This window comes from Neofelis nebulosa, chromosome 1 (assembly GCF_028018385.1).
Source record: "Neofelis nebulosa isolate mNeoNeb1 chromosome 1, mNeoNeb1.pri, whole genome shotgun sequence".
Classification (NCBI taxonomy): Eukaryota; Metazoa; Chordata; class Mammalia; order Carnivora; family Felidae; genus Neofelis; species Neofelis nebulosa.
In genome coordinates this window covers 54,694,377-54,707,230 of record NC_080782.1, presented here as the reverse complement: position 1 = coordinate 54,707,230, position 12,854 = coordinate 54,694,377, and the positions used below count along the sequence as shown (strand labels likewise).

The following is a 12,854-nucleotide window of genomic DNA, read 5'->3' as shown; positions in this document are numbered from 1 at the left end:
GCACAAGCAGGGGAGAGGCAGAGAGAGACAGATACACAGAATCCAAAGGTTTCAGGCTGTGAGCTGTCAGCACAGAGCCTGATGTGGGGCTTGAACTCACAAACTGTGAGATCATGACCTGAGCAAAGTCAGATGCTTAACCGACTGAGCCATCCAGGCTCAGCTAAAGATTTTATTTTAACTAATCTGTACACACACACACACACACACACACACACACACACACGGGGCTTGAACTCACAACCCTGAGATTAAGAGCTACATGCACCACCAAGTGAACCTTCCAGGCACCCTTTTCTGCTTACATTTTAAAGCTCCTTGGGTAGTTACCTACCTCTATATGCTGGAGAGTCCACTGCAAGCCTCCAAAACAAGCTTCTCAGAGAGGATTTTGTAATATGTGCTTGCTTAACAAAATGCATCTAAACTGCCTAGTCTATTTTGAAATATGTAGACTATACAGTTCATCCCAGGCCAACTAAATCAGAATCTCCCTGGATGGGGCCCAGGAATCTGCTTTTTTCCCTAAGCTTGGTTCATACGCATCCTCACTCAAAGAGCTCAACACATTACAGGCTCTGAATAAATGATTGCTATTAAACTGAACAGTGACGTACAGCCTCCTTTTACTTCTGACAAAAGCAAATGACCGTGTTATGTCCTTTAATATCTATTAGTATAATATTATTAATAATACTAATATTAAATAAAATATTAATAAACAGAATATCTATTAAACACATTTAATCCACAAATTTATTCACGTCCCACTTCAATCCCAAAAGGATTTGAAATGGAAGCCTGCTGTCATGTGATTATTTATTTCAGAGAAAGATCTAGTGACTTCTAGACATAAATTCTACAAGTTTTATTAATGCCCTTATTTATTAGGAGTGACTTTGAAGGAGGGTAAGAAAATGCCAGACATTAAAACAAAAAGCAACTTGTTTATCATTTCTTATGTGTCAGATACCATAATAAAAAAGACAATGATAATTCTTCTTGGAAGCAGCTTAACATTTAAGGTACATTTGGTAAAGGAATAAGGCTAAACTAGAGCCTAAAATTCTCAAGATATAGAAAAAAAACCTACAACATGTTTATAACTTATTCAGTTGTAAATATTACCATGAGATTTAAATACCTTTGATTTTAGTAGCTCATTAGTCCTGGTTAATTCAATAAGCTGTTTTTCTAGTGAAGCATTACTTGCAGAGAGAGATGTTTTCTCCCTGACTGCAGCATTTAGCTTAGCCTCTGTCTTCTCTAACTCGGCTTCCAGATCCTGGATCCGCTTATCCTGAGCACCACGTTCCTGCACGAGAACACGAATCTGGACGGAAACAAGGTGATAAATGAATGATTTACCAATACAATGTCAATGTAACTAGATGCTACTGAAAATAAAACATCAAATTCTAGAAAAAGCTTTGTGACATGATGTTGTTAAATATTCTGATTTCACTAGCTGTTTGAACATTCATATTTATATGTTTTAAAAATCTGTAAGAACTTAAATCTGTAAGCATTTTAAGAAGAGAGGATTTTAATTGTTGTAAGCTTCCAGGTATAATTAAACTGTTCACTTTTAAGGTATTTCTACCTATAAGAGTTCTTCTTTTCTCTAGTTCTAGTTATATGAACTCAAATTATAGCTTGAAATGCTAACTATCTTTTTTATTTCAAGAAGGCAGAATGGGGCTTCTGTGTAGGATATAGTAAGCACTACAATAGGAGTGATCAGTAAGCCACCACTCTTGTTGCAATTATGAGATCAAAACCAAAACCAAAATCAAAACCACCTATCTGACAACAGAAAATGTAGAAGTCAGGAGACAATGAAATGACTTGTTTAATATAAGGGGAAAAGTACCAATCTAAAATTCTGTTCCCAAGGAAAATATCCTTTAAATTTGAAGGTGACATGATGATGTCTTACGAGAAAAGAGAAGCTGAGAGGATCTGCCAATAGCCTGCAGAACAAAAGGTACTAAAGGAGTGTGTAGGCTCAACAAAAATGATCCCAGATATTTACAAGATTTGCACTTTAAATATAAGGACATAGAAAGACATAATAATGGGTCAGGAAAGATCTACCATGTAAATATTAAACAAAAGAAAGATGGGATGCCCTTATTAATATGATACAAAGTAGACATTTAAGGCAGAAAGTATTATTAGCGATAAAGAAGGAATTTTATAATGGAAAGGTCATTTCAAGAGGAAGATACAATCAAATTTGTTGTGCAACTTTAAGTTCAAAATATACAAAGCAAAATGTATATTGTGTACATTACATAGGTGTATGTATGAGGTAGAAATGAGAAAGTACCTCTTTCTCTAGCTAATAGAATAAACAGACAAAAATATCAGTACAAAACTTTTAAACATATTGAACTGACATATATAAACTGTACCGACAAGTACATATACATTCTTTTCTAGTGCACATATAACATTTACCAAAATAGATTATTTGTTGGGTACAAAAGCATCGAAACAGCACAGTTGTATTAAGTCACATGAAGTATTTCCTACTCTTTCTTAACTGACTTTGTGTTGATACTAATCTCAGTATTTTAGGCCAAAAATGCTTACCTAAAAATGTATCAAACACCATATGTATATATATATGGCTATGAACTAGATGCTAGCGATTGAATGAGCTTTAAGGTTCCCTACCAGAAGATTCTCTACGCTTATATTATTGGTTTATAAACAACATTTATAGCAAAATATTATAAACTAGAAAAAAGAACACCGAGATTATCTTTACAGGTTTTTGCAGTTAAGGAAGTTTAAGCTTCAAAAAAAGGGTTTGTACACTCAAATGCCTATGTGGCCAAGCAGATAACATAAATAAGTAGAGAGAGCCAGGTGAGGACTGAGGAGCAAATGTGGAGTATAAAGGAGGCAGCCCTGCAAAGCCCTAGCATATTGTTGCCCTGTAGTGGAAAGTGGAAACAGTGTCGTCAGATCGTCTGATTTTGCAACATAAGCCAGAAATCTGAATGTTTTACATGAAATGTTACTTTTAAATATTGATAATTAATTCAAATTAAATAAACAAACAAACAACAAATACTATGGGGCTTAAATAAAAAAGAGCTCTATTTGTAAAAAAAAGAAAAAAAAAATCTCTATTCTAATGGTGCCTGGGTGGCTTAGTCAGTTAAGCATCTGGCTCTTAATTTCGGCTCAGGTAATGATCTCATGGTTTCAAGATTGAGCCCCACATAGAACTCTTCACTGGCAGTGTGGAGCCTGCTTAGGATTCTCTCTCTCTCTCTCTCTCTCTCTCAATCTCTCTCTCTCTGTCTCTCTCTCCCTCTCTCTCTGCGCCTCTCAAAAATAAATAAACTTAAAAAAACCTTTCTACTCTAAACGATTAAGAAACTGATGCAAATTATCAGTTCTAATCTTGGCACTGCCACTCACTTACCAGTTATCTGAGACTCAGTTATCACCTCTCTAAGTATTAACCCCTACATTGTAGGCATGTATCCTTAATAAAATGATGGCCAACATAATTAAATACTAAAAGAATCAGAGCAACCAGAGCAGAGATTTGCAAAGCTATCCTGACGTATTCTTGGTCCTAAGCTAACATTTAACTGTAATCACTGGAAAGTTTTAATATGTCATAAGAATATGTGCACTAGAAAAAGAGTTGGTCAGCAATGTAAACATGGAAAGAAGACTGCTAGAGAAGCAAAACTGGTAGTGACCATCTTACTCCTGCTTAGGGAAGTAAGTGGACTCTTTAGGTCAGCATTGCTCAGTAGAGACTTCTGCCGTGGTGGAAATGTACCGTATAGTATGGGAGCCACTCACTGGAGTACTTACAGCGCATTTAAAATGTGACTAGTGCAATTGAACTATTGAGTTCTTTTACTTAATTTAAATAAGTCTCAAATGGTGAGTGGCTACCATACTGGACAGGATAGCTCCAGATTTACCCTCCAGCTCCATTTTATCCTTAAATAAGGCATATATAACTTACAGAGCAGAGGATGTGTAGGATTAGCACAACTCTTTCACAATTCAACTAACCTGCTAGGATTTCATGCTAAGAAATTCTCTAGCTAGTCACTGTCTTAACATAAACATTAGCATACAGGAAGAGTGTGCACTGAGTAAATGTAAATATTTGACACATGCATAATTGCAATATAGCAATATATTAATTTTTAGTGATCAATTTTTCATAGAGTGGGTAATCTTGAATCTATCCCTAATAAACTTGACACTGTCAGCATACCACACTGACCACCAGGCTCCGAAACTTAGTATCTAACGAAGCTAAGGAATAGTTACCTCGCAGGCACTGGTCTGGACAGATTATCTGCCTTGCTATGCAACTCCCCAAACTGCAACAGAATAACTGTCTCTTAACTCTAAGTCACTCTGTATTTTATAGCACATTTATTTTTCAATTAAGTTGAAAGCATTGCTTACCTCTTTTTCTAGTATCTTCAAATCTTTATCATTCTTTTGAGACTCTTTCTATTTAAAAATCAAAGAACAGAGATAAACAAATTTAAGCACCACAAATATCACAGCCAGATTTGATTTTTAGCTATTAAAAAGATTAAAGAGTTCAAATTCTTTCTTCTTTTCTTTCTTTCTTTCTTTCTTTCTTTCTTTCTTTCTTTCTTTCTCTCTCTCTCTCTCTCTCTCTTTCTCTCTTTCTCTCTTTCTCTCTCTCTCTCTCTCTCTCTCTCTCTCTCTTTCTCTCTTTCTTTCTTTTAAACTTTACCCCCAAAGTGGAGCTCAAACTCATAATCCCAAGATTAAGAGTCACCTGTTCTGTTGACTGGGCCAGCCAGGCATAATTGACTTTATTAATTGATTCATGCATCAGGCAGCATCCCATCTAGCAAGTAGAGGGGAGCTGCCTCCCAAACAGTTAATTTTTATTTTAAAAATTTCACTGAGTCTATTAAACATTTTGTAGGAGACTTACCTGGTAAAAGAAGGAATGGATTCTTTAAGTCTTAAAATATTTCAGGTTTAAGTTTTCACCCCCATAGATTAGGCTTTTCCTAATAAGTCCAGGGAAAAGAACAGGTGGTGCTTTACGAATAAAGCTACTGAGCGCTTTCTTTCTAATGTTAAACAGCAATACATTTTGAATATTTTTAATTATGCTATCCCAGAAAGAAAACAATCTTACAAAGAAAAATCAACTTAAACTCTGATACGCAAAGAGGAAAAAAAATGTGTGTGTGTGTGTGTGTATACATACACACACACACACACACACAGAAATAAAAATTAAAATGGTATAAGATGATTTAAAAAAAAATTTTAAGTCTTCTTATTTATTTTTGAGAGACACAGAGAGCATGAGCCAGGGAGGGGCAGAGAGAGAGGAAGAGAGAGAATCCCAAGCAGGCTCAGCACTGTCAGCGTGGAGCCCATAGCGGGGCTCGAAATCATGAAACCACGAGATCGTAATCTGAGCCAACACCGAGAATTGGATGCTTAACCAAATGAGCCTCGCAGGCGCACCAGTAAAAACTTTTTTTTTTTTTAATGTTTATTTATTTTTGAGACAGAGAGAGACAGAGCATGAACGGGGGAGGGTCACAGAGAGAGGGAGACACAGAATCTGAAGCAGGCTCCAGGCTCTGAGCTGTCAGCACAGAGCCTGATGCAGGGCTCGAACTCATGGACTGTGAGGTCATGACCTGAGACGAAGTTGGACGCTTAACCGACTGAGCCACCCAGGTGCCCCAGTAAAAACTGGTTTTAATCTAATTATTGCCTTCATTCAAAATAAGACATATAATTTTGGTCTATGTCTTTTATATCCAACAGCCTTTCTGATACAATGGCCCCAAACTGAGTATCTATCTTTCCCATGTTAAATGGAAGAAAATGGATAAATATATTGAATGCAACCTGTTTTATGTACTTCTAAGTTGGGGAGGGAGGGGGCTACACAACTATCATATTTATTAATTTCCCACCTGATGGAATTTTCTATCAAGGAAGGCCTATTATTTAGGGGTTTTACACAAACTTGTATGTAATTTAGTTTTCTAAAAGTTACATAATTAATTCAAAATATCAGAACTGTTTCTTCAAGAAATTCAAGTCAAGAGATTTAAATCAATTTCTTTTAAAACATTATTTTATTAAAAAAATTTAATTCCAGTACAGTTAACATACAGTGTTCTATTAGTTTCAGGTGTACAATATAGTGATTCAACACTTCCATACATCACCTGGTGCTAATCAGAACCTGTGCATCCTTATTCCCATCTCCTCTTTCACCCATCCCCCCCCCCCCCCCCCCCACTTCCTCTCTGGTAACCATCAGTTTGATCTCTATAATTAAGAGTCTGTTTCTGGGATTGTTTTTTTTCCCTTTGCTCATTTTCTTTTTTGTTTCTTAAATTCCATGTATGAATGAAATCATATGGTATCTGTCTTTCTCTGACTTATTTAGCTTAGCATTATATTCTCTAGCTCCAACTATGTAATTGCAAATGGCAAGATTTCATTCTTTTTTATGGCTAATATTCCATTGTGTGTGTGTGTGTATTTATTTGAATCAATGTGTAAGAAAAGACTGTATTAGTGCTGCCTAATAAAAATATATCACAAACCACATATGTATTTTTTTTAGTAGTTAATTTAAAAAGTAAAAATTTTAGGGGTACCTGGGTGGTTTAGTTGGTTAATCGTCTGACTTTGGCTCAGGTCATGATCTCACAGTTCATGAGTTTGAGCCTCACGTTGGGCTCTGTGCTGACAGCTCAGAGCCTGGAGCCTGCTTCAGCTTCTGTGTCTCCCTCTCTCTCTGCCCCTCCCCGACTCTGTCTTTCTCAAAAATAAATATTAAAAAAATATGTACTTTTAAATAAAAAGTAAAAAATTTTAAAATATATTTTACTGTACCATAAATGTAAAAAAGTATTATTTCAACATGTCATTAGTATGAAATTATTAGTGAGATATTTTATATGTTTTGTACTAGGTCTATAAACTTTGGTTTGTATTTTACACTTACAGCATATCTCAATTCAGATGCTTAAGTTTCATCAGAAATAGCCATCTATATTTAGATTTCATAAAATGTACAGATGAAAAAGTAGATGCACATTCCAAGTAGTTCCAAAAACATTTAAGTTTTCCAAGAATAGAATCAAGTATCAATTTTTTATATATTACTTAAAATTAAATAGTATCAAAAATTTAGCTGTTCACTTTGAAGTGCTCGATAGCCACATGTGGCTAATCACTTCCATACTGGATAATGAAGCCCTATAAAACAAGAAGCTTAGATAATCGCTAAATAAATGAACAAGTCTAAGCCTTGGTTTCCCAACTCTGAATCTTTTTCACATTTAACAAATCACTCTTTGCAACTCCTTAAGAAAGTACAACTTGCTTTATAAACTAATGGAAACAGTGATAATAAATAGGCCGTTGCACAAGCCGCAACATGAAGTTAAGAATTTAATGTCCCACCACTCCTTGGCAGTCTTTGAATAGCAAATAAATCTCTTTTAGGCATTACAATACTTTTTTCCTTTTTCTTCAATATTTACCCTTCTGCACAAGTAAGCAAACAAAACCAAAACAACTCAAACAATGATAACTAATATATCAAAGCACTGCATACTTTTTAAAGGCTTACTAGGTATTATAAAATTTATCTAGATAGAGAAATGACTGAGAAGTGGAGACCATTTTGTAATTCTGAACTCCAGACACATTTAAACAATGTATGTAGTAATGATGTAAACATAAATCTTGCTAGAGTCCTAATGATAATATTTTTATTAATTTATAGATTTACTTATAACCTTAAATTATACACTTAACCCATTCTAGTCAAATAAAATAACTTTTGGAAATGTTTTCATGATTTAGGTACTAAACCAGCTAGAATATCAGAGTTCCTCACCTTTAATCCCAAAGTCTTAACTTTTCTTGCTGAAGCAGGCAAGGTAATATCTTTGTCAACATTAAGATTTTGTTGAGATTCTAAAATAAAATAAATTGTACAGATTTTAGTTGGCACTTACATGTTTGAAACACAGACAAAACCCAATTTCCAAATTTCTTATTATAATTATTAGTGAAGTAGTATTAAAGTTATTTTTTTCTGACTGTATATGTCCAAATAATTAGTTGTACAATAGTATTTACACATCTAATACTTTTCTGATTTTCCTAATATTCCCTGATGGAAAGTTAAGGTGATTACCAAAAGGGAAACTATGTATCTATGTGAGTGTCTTGCTTAACTTTCCTGGCTACACAACAGTGAAATGATTAAAGCATTAGTCTGCAGTTGACTCTTTTGTAAATTCATCAAATAAGAAAATTTAAATATAACTGTAGCTTTGCATTTTTAGAAATACTATAGCATCTTTTAATTTAAATACTGTTACTCATAACTTTAAAGCTTATGAGATCATATAACCATTATGTTATTTGGGAATCTGTTACCTTTCTGTTTTTTAAATCTTTGTGATTTCTGAAAAGATACCGGTCCTTTCAATACTTCTGAAGTTGTAACATCATAAGCACCTGGAGATGGTGCACAACCTACAGAAACATAAAACATTAATTAATGTCTCATCTTATGCTACTTACGATCTTAAGTTAAAAATATGTTATAGAAAATGCCATTAATAAATTGTTTGTTTTTTCAGGGGTTCCTGGGTGGCTCAGTTGATTGAGTGTCCGACTTGAGCTCAGGTCACATAAAGCCCTGCATCAGACTTGTTGCTGTAAGCACAGTGTCCACCTCAGATCCTCTCTTCCCCTCTCTCTGTGCCCTCCCCCATTCACGTGCTTTCAAAAATTAAAAAAAACAACAACAAAAGAACAAAAAAACCTAAACATTAAAATAAATAGTTTATTTTTTCAAATGTAAAAATTTGATATTACAAAACAGGCCTCTTTATGAAGAAAACATCATTATCTTCCCAAATGATCTTTATTTCAATGAGTCAAAGGAACACAGGCAACTGAGCAAAACAGCAAAGACAGTCTTGAAATAAACATCAGGAAAGAATAAGCAACACGGCTTTGTTATTAAGGATTGAATATAAGAAAAAAAGATTTGGAATCAACCCTACCCAAAAAGAGTCACAGGTAATTACCATCAGATTCTAGAAATGAATAACGATCATTTTATATGTACTCACACAAAGATTCCAATACTGGGAGCTTTTAGATCTAAATGTGGTCAATAAAGGGTTGAGGTAGCAGATTTCCAATCAGGAAAGAGTCTTAAAATGAAGTACAGAATTCAATGGGTCATCTAAGGTAAAGGCAGACTTAGAAACATTAGTCTTGGCTAGCTCAGATCTCTCACACTCCACCAACTGTTTACACCCTGGGGTAAACAGGAGGCTGACTGCGGTTTCCCTAAAATCAGTTTAAGGGTCGCACATCTTAAAGCACCTATGTCACCCATTTGGAATAGGGATCAGCGGAAGCAGCGCAGAACATATCATATTTTAAAGTAACGAGACTTCAAAGAAAACTGCTGGCACTGTTGCCCTTTTTGGGGAGGTGGGGATGAGTGTATGCAGAACGTGTGGCTATTCTTTGCTCCCTGCTTTTGTTTTTTATCTACAAATGTTTGTTTGTTTATTTCTTTATTTCTTTAGAGTATGAACAAGTGGGGCAGCGACAGAGAGAGAGGGAGAATCCCAAGCAGCTCTATGTTGTCAGCACTGAGCCTGATGTGGGGCTCAAACTCACCAACTGTGAGATCACGACCCAAGCTGAAACCAGTTTGACGCTAAACCGACTAAGCCACCCAGATGCCCCATAAAAAAAGGTTTTTTTAAAGCTGTAGGCCCAAACTGGGGCTTGAACTTACAACCCTGAGATCAAGAGTCACATGCTCTACCAAGTGAGCCAGCAAGATGCCCTGCTCTCTGCTTTTAGGAATGTTTCTGTGGCAAAGTGTGAGAAGCACTGGTCTATACTCGTCAGAGCAGCCAGAAGACAAAATGCTGTTGAATTCTTGTATTCTGGTTCATCATTAGGTCTACACTCTCAAAAGGGGATATGGGCCAGCAAAAGATCAGATGGTGTACAGTGACTAAGCAGCATCACGCGAGTTGAGAACAATTAAAATCACACTTAACAAAAACTTCCCTAAAGAGCAAAGAAATCCCATTTGATACTTATGGGGATTTAGATTCAAGAACTAGGTTGAAATCCAGGCTTTGTGAGACTGTAGTATGTGCTATTTTCATGCTCTGGGTCTTTTCCTTACTAACGCTTAAATGTACGACATCACAGATACATATGACTTGCTAGAAATGTGGGGAGAGGGGACATTAGACAAACGGGATGGGATATCCTGGGAGATAACACAAGCTTTCTGGCACAACTTCTATTTTGATCAACAATAATCGGAAGCTAACACAGGCAGTCAATACTTGTAAACAAACCAAACATTTTATGCATTACATTAAATAAATGCTTCAAACGTCCAGATCTCTTTATTTTCTATTTCTTCCACCTCGAATGGACAGCCCACCTTCCAGTTTGCCTGGCTAACTCTCACTTACATTTCAGATCTCAGCCTCTTCCAGTTTTCTCTGAATCCCCAAATCAGGTTGGAAACCTCCCTCTATAGCAGCCTGTGAATAGTGTTCTTATCAAAGAACTTGACACTTTTGTAATGGCTTTTAATACATTTATCCATCTCCCAAATCAGATAATGTACTTATTCATCTTGCAAGTTAGATAAAATTGGTTGAAGTTAGAAGCTCTCTTGATCATGCCTGTATCCTCAGTATTTGGCTCGGGGCTGAGTTTGGCAGTATGGTGAAGAAAACATAGAAAGTCACTGGGGATGCCAGAATGGGAATAGAGTTTTGTAATTCCTCCAATCAGGCTTCAAATCCAGCTTTGTATGCCAATCAATAGACATTACTATGTGCCAAGTACTTTCAGTCATAGGGGAAAGATGTGAACATTATACTCTGATTTTCTAATCTAGCTTTAAGACCCCTGGAAAGTTATTTTTATTCAAGGCTGAATTCCCCAGTTGTGAAACAGGAATAAAAGAGTATCTACCTCATAGTTGTTGGGGTTACTGGAGTAATAAGAGAAATCACTACAGTGCTCACATATGCACAAAGCATCAAATAAGTGATAACTATTATTACTCCTGAAACTGTGAATCTGAAATATTGTAACACTGGTAAAGGCAATTTAATCTATTATAAAGAAAATAAAATTCTCCTTAAAAGACACACTGCTGAGAGAATTTAGAGAAGGTTCTTTGAATATCCAGGAAATATACATTCCCTGAATCTCTTAATTTAGAAAATATGCTTGTGTTGATCCATTTTGTCACTTGGCTTTTGTTTGTGAACAAAGTGATTCTTATTTCCACTTGCATGTTGGCTGGCAAGTTAAAGATGTAACAAATGATCATTAAAAAGTGTATATTATTGGAGAGCTGGGGGGCTCAGATCATGATCTTACAGCTCCGGAGTTCAAGCCCCGCATCAGACTCTGAGCTGACAGCACAGAGCCTGCTTCAGATCCTGTCTCTCTCTCTGCCCTCCTTTGTTTGTGTGTTTCTCTCAAAAATAAACTAAAAAAACATTAAAAATATGTATTATAATGGGTAATGGATAAATCAGGGGCTTTGATGTTCAGCCCTCCCCCTCACTTGCTGCTCAGTACAGTTACAAAACTCCTCCATTCCCTCAAGTGTACAATGAGGACAATATCAGTACCTTTCTCACCTGGCTGTTGGAAAGAGTAAACCAGACCAAACAGGGAAGACCTTAGCACAGTCCCTGCATACAGTTTGTGTCTACTGAATGAGGGCCTCACCAACCACATCTGAGTCTTACGGTTATTGTGCTTATGCCCTACAGTGGTTAAGAGCACAGGTTGGATTCATGGAGGCCGGGTTTCATGTCCTAGTTCTGCTAGTTTGGTTGTGTAACGCTGAGCAAATCTAAGTCTCAGTATTTTTGTCAATAAAATATTGAATAACAGGATGATCTCTCAGGAATGTTGGACAATTAAAGAAGAATTAACTGTAAATACTTAGCATGGTACTGTTGATATTACCTGTTACTACTTCACTAATAATGTTCTCAGTAAGCGCAGCTACCATAATTTTACCCAAAAACTGCCGTTCCCAATCAGCATTCTTGTATTCCTGAGTGGAATATCTACAAGAAATCCACAAGTTCATAGGAAAAAGCAGTGGCCAATTTTTTTTTTTTTTTTTTAAATAAGTGAGGCCTTCTGGGCTTGACCACCAAATAGCTACCAAATAGCTTCCTTATCCCCATCCCCTTCCCTCTGCTTTAGTTTCTCCACAGACTAATTGTTTATTGGCTGTACTGTCCATTTGAATGCAAGCTACTTAGGCAGGGACTCTGCTTCATTCGCTGCTGTATCCTTCTCACTCTGAATAGTGCTAGGCATGTAGTAAATGCTTCGTATAGATTCCAGAAAAACTAGTCAGTTGAAGGAGACCCATCCTACCCCTAAAATCGCCTATTTGCCTCTGATAAAGGGAACCGAGAGGGGCAAGGTGCGTGACACCATATCCCATCCCCCAGCTCCTTTCCCTGTACGCACCAGAAGGGTCATTGAATCGTTTCAGGGGCGCCTTAGGAAAGGACATGTTGACGACCAGCTCCACAAACCGAAGGTCACTAGCGGTCCTGGGCAACTTCCCGCTGCCTTACAGCCTACTCGCTCCAAATTCAAATCTCCCCGCTTATTCCCCGCCCACCTTCACGTCAGCAGGTTCGAAAACCAAAACCCTGGGCACACCAATCCAGGACGGGAACAGCTAAAGAGCATGCGCACCTGGCCTCGCAGCATGTAAT

The 12,854-nt window shown here is 36.6% G+C and overlaps 1 protein-coding gene and 1 long non-coding RNA gene across 2 annotated transcripts in view; one reads left to right on the top strand and one right to left on the bottom strand.

The window, feature by feature from the left end:
- LOC131507624 (uncharacterized) overlaps nucleotides 1–8,831 on the top strand; it is a 53,927-nt gene extending 45,096 nt beyond the window's left edge. Inside the window, exon 4 of the long non-coding RNA XR_009259596.1 lies at nucleotides 8,676–8,831. This is a non-coding gene — a long non-coding RNA (uncharacterized LOC131507624). The remainder of the gene's footprint in view (nucleotides 1–8,675) is intronic.
- HMMR (hyaluronan mediated motility receptor) overlaps nucleotides 1–12,823 on the bottom strand; it is a 39,738-nt gene extending 26,915 nt beyond the window's left edge. Inside the window, exons 1-5 of the mRNA XM_058722589.1 lie at nucleotides 12,601–12,823; nucleotides 8,470–8,568; nucleotides 7,922–8,001; nucleotides 4,459–4,506; nucleotides 1,145–1,333 (exon numbers count right to left, since the gene is read on the bottom strand). Coding sequence (XP_058578572.1) covers nucleotides 1,145–1,333; nucleotides 4,459–4,506; nucleotides 7,922–8,001; nucleotides 8,470–8,568; nucleotides 12,601–12,646 — 462 coding nt within the window. The 5' untranslated portion in view covers nucleotides 12,647–12,823. The remainder of the gene's footprint in view (nucleotides 1–1,144; nucleotides 1,334–4,458; nucleotides 4,507–7,921; nucleotides 8,002–8,469; nucleotides 8,569–12,600) is intronic.
- Between the last annotated feature and the right edge of the window lie 31 nt (nucleotides 12,824–12,854).